This window comes from Misgurnus anguillicaudatus, chromosome 1 (assembly GCF_027580225.2).
Source record: "Misgurnus anguillicaudatus chromosome 1, ASM2758022v2, whole genome shotgun sequence".
Classification (NCBI taxonomy): Eukaryota; Metazoa; Chordata; class Actinopteri; order Cypriniformes; family Cobitidae; genus Misgurnus; species Misgurnus anguillicaudatus.
The window spans coordinates 13,456,607-13,479,063 of NC_073337.2; the positions used below are offsets into that span (position 1 = coordinate 13,456,607).

The 22,457-nt window shown below is 38.0% G+C and overlaps 1 protein-coding gene and 1 long non-coding RNA gene across 2 annotated transcripts; both read right to left on the bottom strand.

Moving 5' to 3' along the window:
- Nucleotides 1–2,164: 2,164 nt before the first annotated feature.
- tnni1d (troponin I, skeletal, slow d) lies at nt 2,165–14,621 on the bottom strand. Its single transcript, XM_055191237.2, has 6 exons — nt 14,586–14,621; nt 14,436–14,477; nt 14,219–14,350; nt 4,676–4,765; nt 3,628–3,810; nt 2,165–2,532 (listed from the first exon to the last, which is right to left on the bottom strand). The coding sequence occupies exons 3-6, from the start codon at nt 14,348–14,350 to the stop codon at nt 2,431–2,433; spliced, it is 507 nt and encodes a 168-aa protein (XP_055047212.1). The 5' UTR covers nt 14,436–14,477; nt 14,586–14,621; the 3' UTR covers nt 2,165–2,430.
- A 16-nt stretch (nt 14,622–14,637) lies between these two features.
- On the bottom strand, nt 14,638–19,159 carry LOC141363700 (uncharacterized). The gene is made up of 4 exons (XR_012369222.1): nt 18,698–19,159; nt 17,159–17,303; nt 17,004–17,056; nt 14,638–15,154 (listed from the first exon to the last, which is right to left on the bottom strand). It is a non-coding gene; the product is annotated as an uncharacterized lncRNA (long non-coding RNA).
- Nucleotides 19,160–22,457: the final 3,298 nt, after the last annotated feature.

A 22,457-nucleotide genomic window follows, 5' to 3' on the forward strand; every position in this document is an offset into this window, starting at 1 on the left:
TTGACCAAAATAATATATCTGCAATTTTAATAAACCTCCATCTTGGCATTGTGGGTTGTACGCGTTTGTAAGGCTTGCAGTGTTACCATGTTCATGTCTTTTTTGGCACTTAAAGGTAAAGGTATAGTGGAAGATTTTCTTTTTCTGGATGGATCATCAAAACTATTGGTCATCCCAGTTGTCAATCATTCTGATGATATGTTGACGTAAGGCCGTCGTACGTGCTCGTCCCTAGGTTTCCTTTCTGCACATGCGCACTTTGAGGTGTATCAGTGTGGTGGGCTACGGCTTCAGCCATTCATTGAAGCTCGCGTTCTCACCATGTTTTTTCAAAATGTCTGAGGATTGCAAGAGAAAAAGTGTCTACGAATTGAATAACAAGAAGAGAAAGGAAAAATATTTCACACACTGGCATGCGCTAAAAACACAGGTCGGGCTTCCCACTAATGGCTCAGTCGCGAAGTTTCTACTCGACAGGTAAAGTTTGTCATGCTATTTGGAGAAATCTATTTAAAATCACTGCTGGTAAAAGTTAATGTAAGCTACAGTATGATAAGCAATGCTAGCCCTGGCACAAGTCACGAACCGCGCAGACATGGTAAACATCTCAATGTATGAGCCATGCTGACAGCAACTTGTAAACAGAGCGAAGAGAAGAGGCTCGTGCATGCTCTTTCTCATGAACACGTTTAATAGGCGTTCCCTCTCGGGAGAGGATTTTTTTTTAAAAGTGGAGAAGCGGTTCTTTTCAAAAATCTTCCGCTATAGCTTTAACCATTTATGACAGTTTTAAGTTTTTGGTGTTATTAAAGTGGGAAGGTGTCGGCCCCAGTATTTTTGTCTTTGAGGTAAAGCATTTAGATTTATTTTTTTGTTTGCTGTTTTTATGTGCAAGATCTGGCAACACACATAAAGCTAGAAGTATACACTGTAAAAAAATGCAGCATGAAGTTTAAACAACTTAATTATGCATGTCAATTCAAATTACTTTTTTTAAGTTTTGACTTGTGATTATTTGACTGACAAGTTGTGATAACTTTGAAAAACAAGTTGAAATTGTTCAACTTAATTTGTTAAGTTAAAGTAACATGAAAATATATGTTGATATGATACCATTGTTCCGCATACATGAAGGTCCACGTACAGCACGGGTGATGCAAATTTAATACATGCGCACTGTACGCGCACCACCGGATTTTTGTAACCGTGCATACTTTGTACGCGTAGGTTGTGCAAGTGCTTAAGGGGGGATGTAGCCCAGAAGATGCATTGCATTTTGTCGAATGTCTGTCTGTGTAAAAGTACGAGGCCAATAAGTAAGCATGTGCGTTTGAATGTGTGCGTACGTTTACATACACATAAAAAAAACACTATAATCCACGCTCGTACCTCTGTGATTTTTTTGCACCATGCATGAGACTTTTTCCCCTTCTAGGCATTTATTTTTTCAGAAGAGAGACCTGTCATGTCCATGATGCATGTTTAAATAATTTATAAACAACTAGTCGTTCAGTTCGGTTTTGTACACAATATGCAGGGTTTCTGTAAATGCGGTTGTCTCTGCCTGCATTTTGTAAGGAGTTAATAAAAATGCGGTACTGTAAAAAAAATCCGTAGAAATTACAATGTTGTTGCAGCCGGGTTGCCGGTAACTCACCGTAGATTTAAATAAGTTATTTGCAGCTAGTTGCCAGCAACTCACCGTAAATTCAAATGTATGTTATCTACTGGCAAGAGTCCGCTCAAAGTCAAATAAACATCAAACATCAACAAGTCTCTATGTTTACAGAATAAAACCATATAACAACAGCCCCATGCAAAGCATTTCGAGAACCAGAAATCATCATCAACCTTTTTCAGTTTTTTGCTTCCGATTTTTTTTCCCAGAATGCTTTGCTTGATGCTGCCATCCTAGTTTTACTCTGTAAAGACAAAGACCTGCAAATGTTTAATGTTCATTTAACTTTGAACAAAATGTTGCCAGTAAATAACACAAATTCAAATCTACGGTAAGCCACCCGCAACCAGCTGCAAGTAACACTGTAATTTCTACAGAATTTTTTTTACAGTTTAAAGTCCTAAGTAGCAACTTGCCAGGAGTAACAGTACAGTTATGATGTAAAACCTGATGTAAATTGAGGCAAAAAAATTAGCTTAAGACATGTTCTGCTTAATTATGCAACTTTTAATGCTAATTTAAGACTTTGTTTTTGAATACAAACACAAATATTTTGTTAAAGAAATAACCTGTTGTTCTCCAAATTACTTCTATAAGTCCTAAATAAATCCTAAATAAATGACGAAAACAATGGGGGGGTGAACTAACACTTACAATATAGATCATAATGGCTAAATAGACAGATTAGATTGCAACTTTAAAAATCCAACAAAACCATAAAGACTTCAGTCAGTTCAGCATCCTAGATGAGCTCATTGGCCTCCCCCAGCAGCGTCAAACATCTTCTTTCTTCCCTCCATGCCAGACATTGCCTCCACATTCTTACGCCAGTCACCCACCTCAGAGGTCAAAACCTGTTTGTCAAAGACAAAGATGAGTTAATTATAATAGTTGTGTTTTAGCTGGTTTATGAATGGCGAAGTGTGGAAATTAACTTTGCACTATAGTGCATGGGTCACTGTACATCGTACTTGCATTTAAAGTATCTGCAAGAAATTCTCTTTACCCAGAACCTCAATCTTAAACCTACCCTGAACACTTTAGTTCACAATAAAAAACTTATATAAAGTGCAGCGTTGAGGAAAGTTACTTTTAAAAGTAATGCATTACAATATTAAGCTACTCCCAAAAAAGTAACTAATTGCGTTACTTAGTTACTTTTCATGGAAAGTAATGCTTTCGTTGCTTTTAAGTTACTTTTGCATTACTTTTTTTACTTGGCTGAGGTTTGATCTCTATCAGACCTTGCAGGTGTTTTTTATGTTTGCAAAAATGTCAAGCTCTGGCCTGCCATCTCCTTTTCTGACTCAAACTGTTCCCGCTCAGGCACGTAATTCTACGTTAATATGTTCAGTTTAATTCAGTACATTTTTTTATTTTTAAACTGAATTAATTAAACTGAAAAGTAACTCGCATTACTTTTTTTAAAAGTAACTCAAATATTAAAGGTGCAGTGTGTACATTTTAGTGGCATCTAGTGGTGAGGCTGCAAATTGCAACCAACAACTCAGTTTACAGCACACCCTTTTGAAATGCATAGAGAAGCTACGGTAGCCGCCACAGGACAAACATATCACCGTTGAAGATAACTTGGTAAAAAAGTTTGTCCGTTAAGAGCTTCTGTAAAAAACATGACGGCACAAAATGCCGACTTCCATGTAAGGGGACCCACGGTGTATGTAGATAAAAGCGTCTCATTCCAAGGAAATATACACATAACGTTCATTATGAAAGGTCTTTATACACCACTGATAATATAGTTATTTATATTATTTAGCATTTCTGTCAAGAGATCCTTCTAAAAATGACACACTGCACCTTTAATGTGTACATTTATAAAGTAATGCGTTACTTTACTCGTTACTTCAGAGAAGTAATATTATTACGTAATGCGCGTTACTTGTAATGCATTACCCCCAACACTAATAAAGTGGAATCATTATCAAAACCTTTTCTTGTTTGATGTCCTCTTTCTTGACTGACTTCAGATTTGCACGGAGGTCCATGGAGCCTTTGTGTTTTGAGCCCAGCAGGGCCCTCATCATCTCATCAGCCGACACGCGTACCTTTCTCAGAGCTGGCTTCTTGAACTTCCCTCCCAGATCCTGAATCTTCATCTTAAGTTCATTGATCTGAAATTAAGGGCATATCAGGAGGTCAGGTTTTGATCGCTGCTGGTTTGCCGTAACTGCACCATTCTACTACTAAAAAGCATATTTCTTTGTTGACGGTCATTCAACTGTAGCTACACGTCTGACTACAGTAACAATTTAAATATATTGTCATTGATGGTAGCAAAAAGCATCAACCGTCACTATAGTGAAAGGCTGGAGAATCGATGTATTTATGTGGTGCCAGTCAGCTTGTGTCAGGTTGTCATTTAACTGCTTTCTAATATAAAACTACATGTACAGTGATTACTGTAAAAAATATTTTTTACAGCAAGTAGCCGTGTAGCGCGACCAGATGCATTGTAAAGGGACTTTGTGCATACACAGTATATGACACACTGTAAAAAATTCTGTAGAAATTACAGTATTACTGGGTATTACGCTGCCAATAACTTACTGTATATTTTACATTTATGTTATTTACTGGCAACAATGAACATTAAACATTTTCAGTCTTTATCTTCTACAGTAAGTTACTGGCAACCAGCTGCATAATTACAGGAAAGTTTTTACAGTGCAGGTCTTGCTGTAACAAGACTTGGAAGCCTTGCAAATATGGCGGCAATACTTTGATTCAACACAAACTGTTTATGTTTAAACTGTTATTTGACCAAAGCTTTGGTCTCTCTTCGATCAAGTATATATATACTGTATATTACATAGTAAATAAGTACATTTTTTATTCGAACTATTTATTATTTACAGTGCATCCGCCGCGTACTGTGATTCAGAGCAGTTTAATAATTTCTAATTTTAATTAAAGTTTTAATTTAACTTTACAACGAATATATGAAGATGCAATGCAGTGGTTAGTTTTTGTACTTACATCTCTGTTATGCTTGTGAACTTTATCCTCAAAGTCGAATCTCTCTTCATCTACCACATCGATTTTGGCGTGGAGTTGCTTGCATAGATTCTGAAGATGAACAAATACAATTGGTCTTAGATTTAAGTTATCTAAAAAAGTTGTGCTTTTACATCAACTGACTGCATGTAAAAAATGTATTTTCTTTCAGTTTGTAATGAAACTGTGCTAGTGTAGACCAGTGTTTCCCAACCACTGTGCCATGGCACACTAGTGTGCCGTGACAACTTGTTTGGTGTGCCGTGGAAAAATTAAAAATCACAACTGCGTATGTCAATGTCATCAATTCCAGCCAGGATATAATCTTTGTGTTCATCAAAACAAGTGTACTTGCAGTGAATGTGAGTTCTACATTTAATATTTAAACAAGTCATTTAAAGGCGGAGTCCATGATGTTTGAAAGCCAATGTTGATATTTGAAATCACCTAAACAAACATGCCCCTACCCCAATAGAATCTGGACCTTCTGTTGATAGACCAGCCCCACACATACGCAACCGGGCATTTAATTTGATTTGATTGGCTATAAGTGTGTTTTGGTAGTCGGCCCGTCTCCTTTTCCAACGCATTTTTCAAACATCGTGGACTCCGCCTTTAAGCATTGCAATAGAGTTTTGTGCATTTCTTTTAATGCTTTTTGGTATAGTGGTGTGCCGTATGATTTTTTTACTTATTAAGACTCTGCCGTGGCAGAAAAAAGGTTGGGGAACACTGGTGTAGACATACTGTATGTATGTAATAAACATTAAAGGGGGGGTTTAATGGTATTTCAAGCATTCTGACTTATTAACACAGTTATAGAGTTGTTTCCTCATGCTAAACGTAGGCAAAGTGTCAAAAATGCAGTTGGGCGTGTTTCAGAGTATTTCTGTGCCGAATGCACTTCGCCAGGGTTCGTACAAGTTTCGGCTAATTTTTTTCGATTACGGTTCTAACTGACGTTTCAGGGGTTTTCGATACGTATCACTTCTTTATATGGGCTTCCGCCGGAAAACTTCCCCCGGAAAACCCCGCCCAGCCGTCAGTCAGCGGGAGACGCTAGAGCTTGCTAACAGCTTATCACGCCACTCAGCTTTGTTTAATTTCAAAAGTCAACAATGGCACAACAAGAAGTGTGTTTTTGGATGTAAGGAGAAGACATCCAGCCTAATGGAAACAATGGATATAGTTTATTATCCGGATTAGCAGCGGAGTTTTGCGTGTGTGTTTGATGCGGTGGATTTTCAGAACCGGGTCAAGACTTCTGTCTTATGTTGGAAATAGGCGCGTGTATATTATATAAATGACACGAACATGTAGTGAATCATAAGTTAAAACAGTGTTGTATAGTGTTGTATGACTCGTACTCGCTCCTCCCGTGTTATAACTCCTCCTTCATTTTTTCGTACGTTATCGGAAAGATTCGGTAAAGCTAATCTTTCTTTTATAAATCTGATTAAACTAAAGTGTCGTACCAGATGTATTGCCGGAGAGGCCCAGAAAAGCAAATAAAGGGAGCAGAAAACTTTGGCAGTCTTTTCAATTCCAAGGTGTTTATTTTCACCAGCCGTGTTCATTTAGTGCTCACCAAAAACACTCAAAAATTCATATCACATAGTCCATTTTCAATTTGTATAAAATCACATCATGCTGTGAGCAGTAAACAGGTTAAAACCTTGTTTGAGGCATGAGCCTCTACATGTGGTCTCACCTCAGACACACACACACTACCTTCCTAATCATCCACCTGTTAACCCTCATAACCTTCCTGGAGGAGCTCTTCCCGCCAAACTAAATGGATCATACCATTTACAAGGGATGTTTGACACACACTACACATGACAAAGAATTGTTCTCTTTAAATCTTAAACAGATCCAAACACTTAAACTCATTTACTGAATAACACTGTACACATATTAACATAATCATTTCACATTTAGAAGCAATTACTTACACTCAAAACTTATATCAAATTATGTATGCCTTAATGGTACAGCCCAATAATTAAGGGAAAATGTTAGACATTCATGCTACTCCAATCACTCCTTCACAGTTAGGTTAAAACACCAAAATACACAGTGAGACAAAATATCATTTCCTATGGTTCTAATGTTTCCTGGGATGATAAACTGCTATGTTCATCATCACACACCCCCCTCCCTCTAAACAGTCACTACCTCAGGAGTGACGTGACAAGAAATCAGCCACCACATTAAGCACTCCTGCTCTGTACTGAATCTTAAATTTAAAAGGTTGAAGGGCCAAATACCATCTTGTGATTCTGGCATTAGTGTCTCTCATTTTCTTAATCCACTGCAAAGCTCTATGATCAGTTTCAAGCACAAAGTCTTTACCAATCAAATAGTATTTCAAAGTGTCCAATGCCCATTTGATGGCTAGGGCCTCCTTCTCGATTGTAGAATATTTAGTCTCTCGAGGGAACAATTTCCTACTTATGTACTGTACAGGGCGACGATTCTCTCCTTCACCCTGTAATAGTACTGCACCCAGACCTAGCTCGGACGCATCAGCTTGCACCACAAAAGGCAGATCAAAATCCGGGCTTTGCAACACCGGATCTTTACACAAACAAGACTTAAGATCTTGAAAAGCCTGTTCACATTCAGGTGTCCACTTAACTTTAGCAGGACTGCTTTTCTTTGTAAGGTCAGTCAAAAGTGCAGCTCTGCTGGCAAAGTTGGGTATAAACCTTCTATACCAGCCTATCAAACCCAGAAAACATCTTACACTTTTCTTCGTTGAGGGTGGTGCGGCTGACAAGATTGCTTGTATTTTGTCCACTTGGGGTCTCACTGATCCTCCACCAGCAACATAACCCAAGAAAGAAACTTGTTGTTTAGCAATTTGACATTTCTTTGCATTCACCACCAGACCTGCCAGTTGAATTCTTTTAAAGACATCAGCCAAATGTTCTAGATGTTGTTCCCAGGACTCACTAAAAATGACAATGTCATCAATGTATGCTGCAGCATAACTGTCCAAACCTCGCAACACTTGATCCACCAGACGTTGAAAGGTAGCTGCAGCTCCGTGTAGACCAAATGGCATATATTTGAAATGGTATAGTCCTGAAGGGACACGAAAAGCAGTCAAGTTCTTAGCAGAATCAGCTAATGGCACTTGCCAATATCCTTTGCATAGATCTAAAGTAGTCAAATACCTAGCTTTGCCCAGTCGCTCGATTAACTCGTCGACTCTCGGCATTGGATATGGATCAAAAGCAGATACTGCATTCAGCTTGGAAAAATCAACGCAGAATCTCAATGTCCCGTCTTTCTTTGGCACTAGTACAACCGGACTACACCACTCACTGGTTGAAGGTTCGATGATATCAGACTCTAGCATCATTTGAACTTCCTCCTTTAATGCTGGGATCAAGCGTGCTGGTACTCTACAGTGAGTTTGTCTAACCGGCTCGGTTTCAATCAGATGAATGTTATGATGTAAAAGCGTTGTTTTGCCTGGTTTGTCAGAAAACAGACCCTCTGGAACCAATTTCTGAAACTCCTTCTGCTGTTTTAGGTGTCAAATGATCTGTTACTGGGAAAGTAAACTTTGAATCCACAGGAAAATATTGTTCTTCCAATTCTTCTTCATCCTCAACTTTTCTCGCCCACAACTGTTCTGACCATGAGCCATTTCTCTCATTCCAAGGCCTCAGCAGATTAATGTGAAAGACCTGAGTCTTTTTCTTACGATCGGGCACAGAAATCTCATAGTTTGTAGGACTTAGCTTTCTCAGCACTTCATATGGCCCTTGCCATTTGGCCAAAAGTGAACTTTCAGAAGTAGGAAGTAACAATAACACTTTCTGACCTGGAGTGAGCGTTCTCTCTCTACTTGACAAATCATACCAGTGTTTCTGCTGCTGTTGTGCTTTTATCATGTTAGCACTCACCATCTCGGTCATTGAGTCCAATTTCTCTCTCATCTTCAGAACATATGACAGAATATTTGTTTGTTCACCTGCATTACCTCCTTCCCAAGCCTCTTTCAGCACATCCAACGGTCCCCGGACATGACGTCCATATAGCATCTCAAATGGTGAGAAGCCTGTTGATGACTGTGGCACTTCACGGTAAGCGAACATCAAGTATGGCAACCATTGATCCCAATCGGAACCTGTAACAGACACAAACTTGCGTAACATTGACTTAAGGGTCTGGTTGAATCTTTCTACCATACCGTCAGTCTGAGGGTGGTAAGGAGTGGTCTGTATCGGATGTATACGCAACATTGAGCACACTTGTTTCATTAACTTTGATGTAAAGTTAGTGCCTTGATCTGTGATTATTTCCTTAGGCAACCCTACTCGTGAAAAGAGTTGCACTAATGCATTTACTACCTGCCTTGTCTTGATGTTTCTGAGAGGAAAAACTTCTGGATAACGACTGGCATAATCAGCAACAACCAAAATGTACCTATTACCAGATCTACTCCTTTCCAACGGTCCTACAATATCCATTGCAATTCGTGTGAATGGAATGTCAATAATAGGTAAACTTACAAGGGGTGCTCTATCACTCTTTTTAGCTGGTCTAACCAGCTGACATACTGGACATGATTTACAAAATTCGACAACATCAGAATAGAGCTTGGGCCAATAAAACCTACTAGCAATTCTGGACAGCGTTTTCTGCTGACCCAGATGCCCTGCACACGGTGCTGAATGACCCAACTGCAGCACCTTTAACCTCATTGACTCGGGTATTACCAATCTTTCATCTTCAGCACTTACTAAGTACAATTTGTCATTTTTGATTACTAGTTGATCTTTCAAAATTAATGTTGATGCTGTGTTATTAGCCTTGGCTTTCTCAAACAATGGTTTAAGAGTTTCATCATGCCTTTGTAACTGCCCAATATCATGTGGAATTAGCTCAAGATCATCTGTGCTTGGTTTTGGCATATCTTCAACCATTTCAGTACCCACAACTTTAGCAAAACGTTTCTCTTTCTTAGATTTTCTATCTTTAGAAATCACATTAAGAGGTAAATCCTGCAAAAACTGTTTAACAACCTAATTTTCCTTAGATTGTGCCCTTGTTATCACCATAGCGTCCGCTACATTTTTGTCATTTTGTAACAGATCCACCAACACAGATATATCTCTGCCTAATATCACTGGATAAGGTGCTTTGTCAATTAACACAACAGTTCAACTGTATGCTTGGCCTTCGATTTCAATCACCATTTCAGTTTTGGGGTACTCTTTTTCATCTCCATGGATACAACAGACTCTGAGTTTATCATGCTTCAGCGTATTTGACTTTCCTACACACTCTGATCTAACTAAAGTTTGACTTGAACCTGAATCGACCAGTGCTTTATACGTTGTGCTTCCTATCTTCACATCAATTACAGTGTCGGTATTCAGTTCAATTTCGTTTAGTTTCACAGACGATCTTAACTCATACGCTAGGCATGTATTAGTCACATTTTGCGCAGGGCAATCTGCTTTTTTATGCCCAGACTGGCCACATCCATGACATATAATTACAGATTTTCTACTGTACTGACAAACGCCGCCTGTTTGCATACTGTTAACGTTACTCCGGTTAAAACTAGTTTGTAACATTCGGTTATCAGCATCGAAATTTATCAGACCACTACCCTTAGCATCCCCAGACTTACCGGTTAAGCTGTAGTTGGTGCCTCGCCATCGTCTCGGTTGATGTAACGATCGCCTCGCAGCTATAAACGTCTCTGCCATTTCTGCTGCTTGTTTACATGAAGTCGGGCCATTCTGCTTCACCCATGTTCTTACTTCAGGATTCAACAAATTGAGAAACTGTTCAAGCACTATTTGGTCGTCAATCTCTTGTTTGGATCTTTGCGAAGGGTTCATCCACTTTTCGTAGAGATCTTTCAATCTTACATACATTTCTCGCGGCGTTTCATCCTCTGGTTGGTTGTATGCTCTGAACCGCTGTCGGAATGTTTCAGGGTTAATTTCAAACTTCTCCAGTATTACTTGCTTGACACAGTCATAGTCCAACGAGTTATCAGGGTCCATGGCAACATAAGCTGCTCTTGCTTTACCGGTTAAAAGTGGTAAGAGATGTAACACCCAATCTCGCTGTGGCCATCTGCAAGCGTGTGCAATTCGCTCAAAAGTCATTAAATAATGTTCGATGTCCTCATCATTTGTCCATGGTAACATTCTTGGGTTATTAAAACTTCTCGATTCATATTCTTGTGCTGTCATTGCGGCTCTATCCGTAGCCGCTGATGTAGCCCCGTCACTTTGTGTCTGTAACCGATTGTAACGACCAGTTAAAGCAGAGTTTCCATATAAAGGCTCTGACATATCGCTTGCTGCTGATGCTTCTTTCACCAGTCGTTCCTGTCGCTCTTGGTGAATTTCAGATTGTAGCTGTACAAATTGGTGTTGAACCGTCCGATATTTATGTTCATGACGTTGCGCTTCCTTTTCCAAGCGATCTTCTCTTTGTTGTTGACTATGTAGAAAAGTTTGCAGCATTGTAGCAATCTGCTCTGAAGCATTTCCTGGGGTTCTTTCATCCACACCTGGAGATGAACTTGCTTCCTCTGGCTGATCTGCTGCTCTGCAATCTTTGCTTTTAGCTCCATCTTGTTTCTTTGGTGGCATTTTCCGACCGCCACTAGTTGCTCACAGTCCCTTTCACTTAAACGAGGTACAGCTGGGACTGCCAGAAAACGTCCCTTCCTCGCCGCTTACTTTCCTTTAAGGCCTGGAAGCACCGCTGCCACCATGTGTCGTACCAGATGTATTGCCGGAGAGGCCCAGAAAAGCAAATAAAGGGAGCAGAAAACTTTGGCAGTCTTTTCAATTCCAAGGTGTTTATTTTCACCAGCCGTGTTCATTTAGTGCTCACCAAAAACACTCAAAAATTCATATCACATAGTCCATTTTCAATTTGTATAAAATCACATCATGCTGTGAGCAGTAAACAGGTTAAAACCTTGTTTGAGGCATGAGCCTCTACATGTGGTCTCACCTCAGACACACACACACTACCTTCCTAATCATCCACCTGTTAACCCTCATAACCTTCCTGGAGGAGCTCTTCCCGCCAAACTAAATGGATCATACCATTTACAAGGGATGTTTGACACACACTACACATGACAAAGAATTGTTCTCTTTAAATCTTAAACAGATCCAAACACTTAAACTCATTTACTGAATAACACTGTACACATATTAACATAATCATTTCACATTTAGAAGCAATTACTTACACTCAAAACTTATATCAAATTATGTATGCCTTAATGGTACAGCCCAATAATTAAGGGAAAATGTTAGACATTCATGCTACTCCAATCACTCCTTCACAGTTAGGTTAAAACACCAAAATACACAGTGAGACAAAATATCATTTCCTATGGTTCTAATGTTTCCTGGGATGATAAACCGCTATGTTCATCATCACATAAAGACTCTTCAGAGATATAAAGGATGTCATACTACTCTATAGGTACTCCAGATTAATATCAGAAATGCAGAAACAGCGTGTGTTACGTGAGCTTTAACAGCTTATGAGAGGAATGTATATAGGTATTTGTCTATGTAGGACTATTTTAATTATATCCCCTCTAAAGCTCTATTTGCACGGTATTAGTTTTATCTTGGGACCTCGTGTGATTTAAAAAAATCCCCAAGCAATTATATAGCAATTATTACAAATGACTAGAGGTCACCATCATACTAATCTCGTGCGAATAAGGCTTATGTTATCTGTTCTAAAAGTGAATGTGTTCATTTTAAATGTTAATGTTAAAATGTTTTCCCATTAGAGCTTTGCGTGGCATTTCACAGGAAAAGTATGTTAATGAAAATGCAATCCTATTTTTACTATAAATGTAAATGTATTTAGGAAAATTACATTTAAATTATAATTTTGCTACAGTTTTAGCTTGACGCGTAAAACACATAGGGCCCGATTTTAACGATCTAAGCGCATTGTCTAAAGCGCACGGCGCACAGTCTAAATGAGCATGTCTGATGCCACTTTTGCTAATTTAACAATGGGAAAAATAGTTTGTGCGCTGAGCGCACGGTCGAAAAGGGTTGTTCATATTCTCCTAATGAGTAATGGGTGTGTTTTGGACATAACGTGTAATAAACCAATGAGAGTCTCAGCCCTCATACCCTTTATAAGCAGGTTGCGCTGGCGCTATGTCTAATCCCTATTTATGGCGGAGTTTGTAAACTGATAAACTAAGCGGAGGAAGAAGACCACCAGTTTCAGATTAATGTTAAAAAATTGTGTTGTTTTCATTTTTATTGAAATTTAAATTTTTTGGATTAGAACCTTTAAAAGTCATTTTCTTTCAGTCGTAGAAGTACAAATAGCAGGCTTTTAATTTATGTAAATGTATTGATATCCTACATAATCATTGTAATCTCATAAAATAATTTGCAAATATGCAAGAAAAGGGATAAAGATAAAGAATTAACAAACGTGCGGAGAGCCGTTTCAGCACTCAGACAGCGCCATGGGATTTTTAAAAAGCATTACAGAGTTATCATATACAATAAATCCGTGAGGTAGCATTTTAAAAAAACATTTAAAAACAGCTGCATTTGTTTAAAGCAAAGCATTTATTTACTTACCAGGCTACAGGTGAAGCTGCTCTTTTTGCCTTCTAACGTCTCATTATCGGACCTCATTTACATCCAAGAGACTCAATAATAATCTTTCACATTTTAATGCTTTAATCTTTTAGATTTAAAAGTGTTTTTGTGCAGCTGCGCATCCATGTATGTGATAAGCAAACCTGCGTTGTCGTCTCGTTTATAGGCGCATATTACTAACGCGCTCTTTAAATACAAAAACATATTGCGCCATTGACTTTAGACCAGGTTTTTGTTGGTCAATGGCGTAGTCTATTTTAGTTGCCTCAAAATAGCAACGCGCCAACAATGCGCCTGAACACACCTCATTTTCAGACCAGAACGCCCATGGGCACAACATTGGGCGCAAATGCATTTGCTATTTAAACAAGGTGGTGCTAAACGTGAAAATGATAATTGCGCCGGGTTGAAACTAGCAAAAGACATTTGCGTCGCGCATTGCGCTGCATTGCGCCGGGTGTAAGATAGTGCCCATAATCAGTTCGGGTAATACATTTCGATTTTAATGTTGCAACTTAAAAATTGTTAAAAACTCAAACTGTAATTACATTACACATTTTTAAAAAAGTGTAGGAACTTGCATATGTTCAATAATTTAATTTTCCGTTTTCATCAAGAACTGCAGATATGGGCATTTAAATATAAATTTATATTCTTTGTGCACTTTTTTAATGGCCTGAGGATGGGATTAAGTAGATTTGAAGCGAAGTATTTGATGAACCTATGACACGTGCCGAGAGCATTTGGTTAATATCTTCACTTTTGATGGAGGTGGCGTGTAGTGGCTTTTCATCTGAGCTCTTTACTTCTGGAGCACAAATTACACATTTGATAAGTTACCTTTAAACATATTTACGCAGAATTAACTAGTTAATACCTGTAGCTCATTTAGAGAAAGTCCAGAAAATTGCAAAGGAGGGAGTTTTTCATCAAGGTAGCGAATTTTTTCCTCGTCTCTCTTCTGTTTTTCGTTCTCCAAATCCTCCATTGCTCTATTAAGCAGCATCATCTAATCAAAAACACAAAGGAACATTAATAAGGACTTCACAGCTATGTAACAACTAAGGAAACAACACTCTTCACCAAATACCGACCTTTAGAGAAAGTTTCCGAGATGCTGAAATCTTTGACTTGGGCTGTTGTGAAAAAGATATAATAAAAAGACACAGATAAGAAAAGTTTAAAAATGATTGGTAAAGATATAAAGCATTGTATGGGGTGTTTATACAAAAGGGTGTTTTTACTTTCTGCTCCACTTTTGGATGTCCAGGTCTTCGAATCTGCACAACACAAAAAGTAGGCAGCTTATTTCAAATGTAAAAGTAAGCTAAATATGGACACTAATTTAAAACCTAAATCACAATATAAATGTAGTAGCATATGCTTTATGTAAATTTAGCATTTTTGAAGCAAAACATAAAGCAAACCATTATTGAGATTTTAATATTAGAACAATATAACAACAAACATATTAGAGTACTGTATGTTTTAATAATAAACCAATGTTTAGTACCAACATATGAAGAGCTTAGATGCAGAAGCCACCTCAAAAATGAGATAATGCTCTCAGCATGTATTGCATGTTCATCAAATACGTTTGCTTTAAATACGCTTAATCCTGGCCTCAGGCCTTTAAAAAAAATGGTTTGTAAGCAGAATCAATAAAGAGTCTGGTTAAAAAAAGCTAATATACAAGAAAACATGTTAGAGACACTTAGTGTGTTTTGCATCTGAGCTTTTCAAATGTAAATATGCTTAACATAATATATAAAGCAACTTCTAATGAAAACAATATAAAATAAGGCTTACCTGACTGTTTTATTAGAAAACAAACAATGGGAAAGTCATCAGAGAGTTTTCAAGGTTTTTGTTTAAAGTTTGTTTACATTAAATGTGCAGTGTGTAATTTTTAGAAGGATCTCTTGACAGAAATGCTAAATCATATACAAAACTATATTATCAGGGGTGTATAAAGACCTTTCATAATGAACGTTATGTGTTTATTACCTTACAATGAGACGTTTTTATCTACATACACCGAGGGTCCCCTTACATGGAAGTCGGCATTTTGTGCCGCCATGTTTCTACAGAAGCCCTTAGCGGAAAAAGTTTTTTTACTAAGTTTCTCCGACGATGACATGTTTGTCTGGTGGCGGCTACCGTAGCTTCTTTATGTGATTCAAAAGCAAGAGGTGAGCAGTGGACTGAGCCGTTGGTTGCAATTCGCAACCTCACCACTAGATGCCGCTAAAACTTACACACTGCACCTTTAAATTATCATGTCAACAAACTTATCAGGCATCAGCTATCACGTAAGACAATTATCATGTCTTTGTCATTACATATCAAGGACTTTTTATGTGGACTGACAAAATAAAATGATTTTGGCTTGCATTGATGTTACATTTTATACCATGGACATTATAAGAGGTAATGAGGCTAGTTTTTACACAGGATATACTTTAATATCACATTACTAAGCTCATATTGACACAAATGTCTAACAAATTAAGAGTTTGGTTCCAAAACGCAATAAACGCCTTTTGGTAATTAGTAACCGCCAAAATCAGTATTGTATCTGTTCAGTATTAAAAAGTAAATTGTTAATTTGACGCAAAATCAGATATCTGCCGTTATATTCTGTCCTTTTTTCCCAAAACGCTATAAACGCCAGTCCTCGTTCTCTGCAGAATGCAATAAATCCGCTCAACAAATCACAATTTCACGCATTGTAAACAATAATGATGGCGCGGAACCCTAGTTTTCCTCATCTTCTTTGTACTTCGTGGCAAAAACTAAATAATACTTTTGATGGTATTTTTAAACCTGTGGTGGTTTTCTGTGATGGGGAAGAAACGTAAGCCATTAAACTCGTAAAATAATTTACGTGAAAGTCCGCGGTTGCATGTTCTTCCTACAGAATCAAGCTTCTGTCATGCTAACACATTGACCCCAGGGGATCTTATGAAAAACTTTCCATAATTTTACTCGAAGTCAACGAAAATCGAGCAGGACCAAAACATTTTACAGCTGATCGCTGTCAAAAACGTTCAGCAACGACGAGGATGACCGCAGCAATGACGTTGTTCTTAATTAGACAATGCAAGTGTTTTGATTTAATGCCATTAATGGTTATTTTTTATCAGTGTATACATCTAGTCAACTTAATGAATATAGCATGGCAAAGATGAATGCACATGTATATATTGACTCAATAAATTTATAGCATTTTGGAAAAAAAACTTGTCATGGATTTATTGCATTTTGTGGAAAAAATAATTTGTTTTTATAATGAATCTTTGAAAATCAAGTTATGGATTTGAAAATTGTGGTTTTCATCACTTTCTTGGTATTGAAAACACGTTTTTGGAACCAAACTCTTCACATTTTGATTTGTAGTTTTGTTGGTTTGATTTCTATATTTGTATAGCAGTTGTATAAACAAACAAAAAAACATAAATCAAACATTACAGCCATACAGGGTTACGTAAATACATTCAGGTAGATTTTCACCAAAAAGTTGAACTGCTTTTCTTAAAAATGTCAAGTGATAAAGATTTACTCTAGCTGAAGGGTGACAACTAGCCCCGGTCTCCCATTCTCTACATGATAAAGCTGTATGGTAATGATGAATGATTTAAAAAAAAAAAAGATGTACTTACTCTCCCATAGTGATGCCTTGTTGGACCAATGAGCCAGAGATGACAAATAAAACCTACAAAGTTACAGAAAGAGGAGGAAGTTATTAAATGAAAAAGATTCTCCAGACATATTTAACAGCTAAGTCTATTCATAAAAGTTTACGGGGATGCTGTACCTGGGGTAGCTGGTTATGGACAGGACACAGAACAACAGGGTGGTGGGACAATGGGATTATATAGTCCAGCACTTACTGGCTGGCAGATATAGTGTCTGTCACCAGGATTGCGTTTGCATTGTATGAAATATTGCCAACTGTGAAGCTATGACAACAGCAATTCAAAAACACTTTTTTGTTTACAAGTTTGTGTGAAGAACAAAACACACAAACACAATATTAACTGTATTTTATATCCACACATACGAGCATTGTGGTGGTACAATAGTGGTTTTCATTCCTGTGTCGTGTCTTCAGTTGTTACTTTAATTTCAGACTATATTTATGCACTTTATTCATGCATTTTCAAAAAATTCATGTTAATAGTTTTGTGCATTGGTACTTTCTGCTATATTGGGTTGCCACTTCATGTTGAATGTGAAATGTTTAAGCAGTTAAGCTATCATCACTGCTTTAGAATATACAATAGCAAGTAAAACAAAGTTTTTCTATAGTACGTTAAGACTAAAGGGCGGTTTTAACCTGCTCCACCTATTGAATCATCACCACTGTCAGACAGGATTGTTAACACCTGACTATGACACCAAAATAAATAAAATTAGCATATTAAACCCGTGAACTTTTAGTATGCGGTAAGGCAGTGTGCTGTAGCTATGCATTTTTTTCAAGTATTGCTATTAATTGGTATTATAATGTAAAAATTAAAAATAGTAATATTAATATAATTTTTTTACATATTTGACATAAAGAACTGTCTAGTGATCAACTCTGAATAATCACACTGTATTTAATTAATTAATTATTAGTGAAGACGATGAATGTCATGTCTGTTTTCACCTGCTACAAATGATCAGCTAATAAGTTTGCTGAAAGGTATGCGGCACCAACCCGCTCAACATGTTTTGCATGCACACGCATTTTTAACGTTACAGATTAGGAAGTGAACTTAAAGGTCAAACGTCTACAAAACTTGCAGGAATTCAACTTATTTAACAGGAGAGATATATGATACGACCACTTAGCTTTATTGTTACATTCACACACTAACATACCCTTAAAATGGCACAAAGAAAAAATGGTGGTAGCAAACAAATGACCTTGTTGTCAGACTACCATTAGTCCGGAGCAGGTGCTTCAGCTATATATTCTGTAATCTGATCCTGGCACAGTTATGAAAAACTCGGTCGTCGGAGAGGTTTTGCTGTTGTTATAGTCTATTATAGTCTATGCAGCCGCTGACGTCTCAATGCGTCTCTCCCGCTCAACACCTTTGACATATGAAACTTTAGGAGAGATATGAAGGATTTATGGTTGGGCAGTTTTTGTAATGTCCTTATAAGCAGACATATTTTCAAAGAATCATATTTATATATAGGATTGTTGTTTTTAATACTATTTTAACATACTCATGTGAAGTTTAATAATAGAAACAAAGCAACAATTTCAGATACAGGCATTGGTCAATCGACGGGCAAGCAGTCCAACAGGCAACCATGGAAAAACACTGTATACATGGTCTGAGTGTAAATAGCTACTTACGATTTCAGTATTGTTCGATCTTACACAAACATATTTTATACCAGAACCCCAAACCACAGAAGGCCATAAACTACGCTATTATCATGTCAACAGACTTCAAGCATTTGGTGAAAGCAGTTTTTACAGAGCAAAAGAATGGTGTGAGTTCAATACCCAGAAATCTGTCTCCCTCTGGCGGTAGGAGAAATAAGAGTCTGACTGAGGTAATTTTTTCAGAACATGATTTTGAGAATTTAGCCTGGATTTTACAGACAGGGTCACATATCATTTATTGTAAATAAATTAAACAATTAAAAAGAAGCCATACATGAAAAGTAAATATATTTGTTTATACGGTAAGTAAATTAGTAAGTATTTATTAACAGTGTAGTACAGAGGCCTCTTCCATCCAGCATGTTGTTGCCAGTCAATTGCACAAATCATAATCACAAACCACTAATGTAGTGGTTCTCAATTCCAGTCCTCGGGACCCCCTACCAGAACATTTTAGATTTCTCGTATAAAAACACCTGATTCAGTTCATCAGCTTGTTAGTGTGTTAATTAAGGAGCCGGATGAGTGAAATCAGGTGTTTCATATAAGGAGACTGCACTTATGTATGTGACGAAAATCTTTTTACTTTTGCATGATCTATGCCTTTAAAATTCCAAATCAAAAAGCCAAGAGTATCACTCTCTCTCTCTTACCGTGGATTCACACAAGCCGCATCAAAATCGTGTCTACCGCGCCTAGTTTGCCGCTTGAATAGTTTGAGTTTACTCGCTTCATTTGAGCGTGATATTCTAGTCATCAAGACATTCATGCGTAAATTTGCGTCATGGGAGGGGCTTCTGTGACTCCGCTCGCTTCCTGTACTCATGTCACTACTAGAGTAAGCTCCTGATTGGTTAACGCGCCGCGTTTTTTCCACCAAAGTTCAAATTTTTCAACTCATGCGTTTGCCCCGGCAACACTCAATTCACGGCATTCGCGCAAACTAACGCGAATGAGGTGAATCTTGCCTACCGCGCCACCCTATACGCATCATTTGCGCCACGAGACCTCCAGACGCACGTCAACGTGTCTTCACATTGACTTAACATTGAAATTGCTCACGCTGGACGTCTCTACCGCAGCTGGTGTGAACGCTGCATTATGCAGCGTTCACACCAGACGCAGTAGACGCCGCAAGCGCGAGTGATTTACATGTTGAAGCAACACTAAAGAGTTTTTGCACTTTGCTCCTCCTACAGGTTGGAAGCGGAATTGTCCATTACCACTGTCGTAAATAATTTAGCCTACTTTTCTTTTCTTCGCCTCCTCCGAAATGAAACACTTCCTTTTCTTTGCAGGCTCCACCATGATGACAATTGAAAAGCTGCATGAATGCTAGGTAATGGTATCTTTGTTTTATATGTACCTGCCGAGTATGCTCCACCCACAGCCTGCAGGATTCTCCACTGCCGTAAAGCAAGTTTTTGTAGTTTTCACTCGAACTACAGGACCGCGACCCGATGGTTGGAAACTTCTTTCGTGCAGTTTTGGCCGATATAGAGCGCTGCAAAGCGAATGTGAAAGTGCCGCTGACCCTGTTTCGAGTAGATGAACGACTTAAACTTTTTTGGAAACGTTTTTAAGGTGTTGCTTTAAATCAATGCAAAGACGCGATTAGGCATCCTGCTGTGCGTTACATGCGGTAAGCGTGGGAAACGCACAAGTTGAAAAATCTGAACTTCAGCGGATTTCCGCGTCGCGTTAACCAATCAGGACCTTGCTGTAGTAGTGACGTGATTACAGGAAGCGAGCTGAGTGGCGGAGTCTCAGCAGAGTCGCAGGAGCCCCTCCCATGAAGCGAATTTCCGCGTGAATGTCTCTGGTGGGAATGCACCATTAGGTCTTGTCCACACGGACACGGGTATTTTTATAACCGAAAATTTTTGAAAACCCCTGACAGGGTGAGGTCTTTCCGAAACACAGGTTGCAGTGTTGTCATGTAGACAGTGGGCCTACAATACAACCAGGGTTTTTGCTTCTGATTAAGGCTTCTGATTGGCCAAAGTGGCTTTACGATTAGGGTTACATAACTGCCTGCTGGTGTGGCATGTGTGATCATGTGTTTTTGCATGTTTATGTAGCCGGAGAGTTCTTGTAAACCGAGAATGTGTGGAGGGGATTTTTTTTTTAAACCGCAGGAGGAAAAAATACCGTGTCAGTGTGGACTAGGCCTTAGACAATTCCTGTTACAGTAAACATGATCCATCAGCCTGCTAAATATAAACCTCTGCATTATCATTCTTCCAGTGTTGGCTAAACATGACTCCAGAGCTCTAGAGCAGTGATTGTTTTAATATTAACAAATAATCCCAAACAATAGAGAGTTTAAAGTACATTTTCCTGTTTGGATATATACCTAATCCCCTGTCCAAACTTGAACACAAAGTTAGATAAAGAGCATCAAGTTGTAATTATTCTAGTGCAACTTGATGCTTCTGGGTTTACAATGTTATAGCCCAGGGGGTTTCAGGAGGTTCTAGGGGGTCCCAAGAACATTTCAGAGAATAAAATGTAAACAATTATTTATTAGGTTTTATTTCTCATTTGTCATTTTTTGCTACAAACATATTTGCTTTGTACATTAGCAAAAAAAGTATTTTGGAATTTCATGGTTTTCTGAATAAAAAGTCATGGGTATTGACAAACATGATGTGTCTAAAATAATTACACAAAAAATCTGATTTTTCATGTCCTTATTGAGAACAACCAAAAAACATAATGCTTGGGGGAAAAGTATGTGAACCCTTGAGTTGAATATTTATTTTTAATAAATAATTTAATAAACCATAACTTCTTAAAATTAAATTGCTCGAAAACAGAGGTGTTACTTATTGGCACACCAGCAGTCATTCACAAAGGTAATAATCTTAATCTGACTATGGATGACAGTGTAGTACCTCCATCTGCTCAGGTTCGTAACCTTGGAGTGATTTTTGACACCCACCTGACACTAGACTCTCACATTAAGAGTATTACAAAGTCTGCTTTCCATCATCTTAGAAACATTGCAAGGATTAGACCTTTTCTCACACCACCTGATGCTGAAAGGCTTATTCATGCTTTTGTTACTTCCAGAATTGACTATTGTAATGCTCTTTTTGTTGGTTTGCCTGCTAAATCAATTAAACGGCTGCAGTATGTACAGAACTCAGCAGCACGTGTTCTTACACATACTTCAACACGTCAACATATCACAGGCGTACTTTATAGTCTGCATTGGCTTCCTGTGCAGTCGCGTATTGTTTTTAAAACCCTCACTATAACTTACAAAGCCTTGCATGGGATTGCCCCTTCCTATATTTGTGACTTAGTCAGTCGTTACAGGCCTCCTCGCTCCCTTAGGTCTGCTGATTCTCTCACTCTCCAACAGCCTTTGTGTAGATTGAAATCTATGGGGGAAAGAGCGTTCTCTTTTGCGGCACCCAGGTTATGGAATGTACTTCCCCTGGCTGTCAGAGAAGCGGATTCACTATCCAGTTTTAAGAAGCTTTTAAAAACCCATCTGTTTAAAATTGCATACATGGAGTGTCATTAATTTCTTTTTTTCTATTTTTAAACAGTGTTGGACTATTTTCTTATGTATTTTATTTTCTTTTATTTTTTGTATTGTATCTAATAATGTGCATTGTAGCGCTTTGGGTTTTAGAAAAGCGCGCTATAAATAAAATGTATTATTATTATTTTTAATTTTTTTTGTACATATTTCGTGTATTTTCTGTTTGTATCT

Excerpts from the sequence above, each read along its gene's own strand:
- tnni1d (XM_055191237.2), bottom strand. The coding sequence starts at position 14,350 with ATGATGCTGCTTAATAGAGCAATGGAGGATTTGGAGAACGAAAAACAG. Across the intron at positions 3,811-4,675 it reads TTCACAAGCATAACAGAGAT|ATCAATGAACTTAAGATGAA; the intron begins GTAAGTACAAAA and ends CCTTAATTTCAG. Across the intron at positions 2,533-3,627 it reads AGGACATCAAACAAGAAAAG|GTTTTGACCTCTGAGGTGGG; the intron begins GTTTTGATAATG and ends TTTGACAAACAG.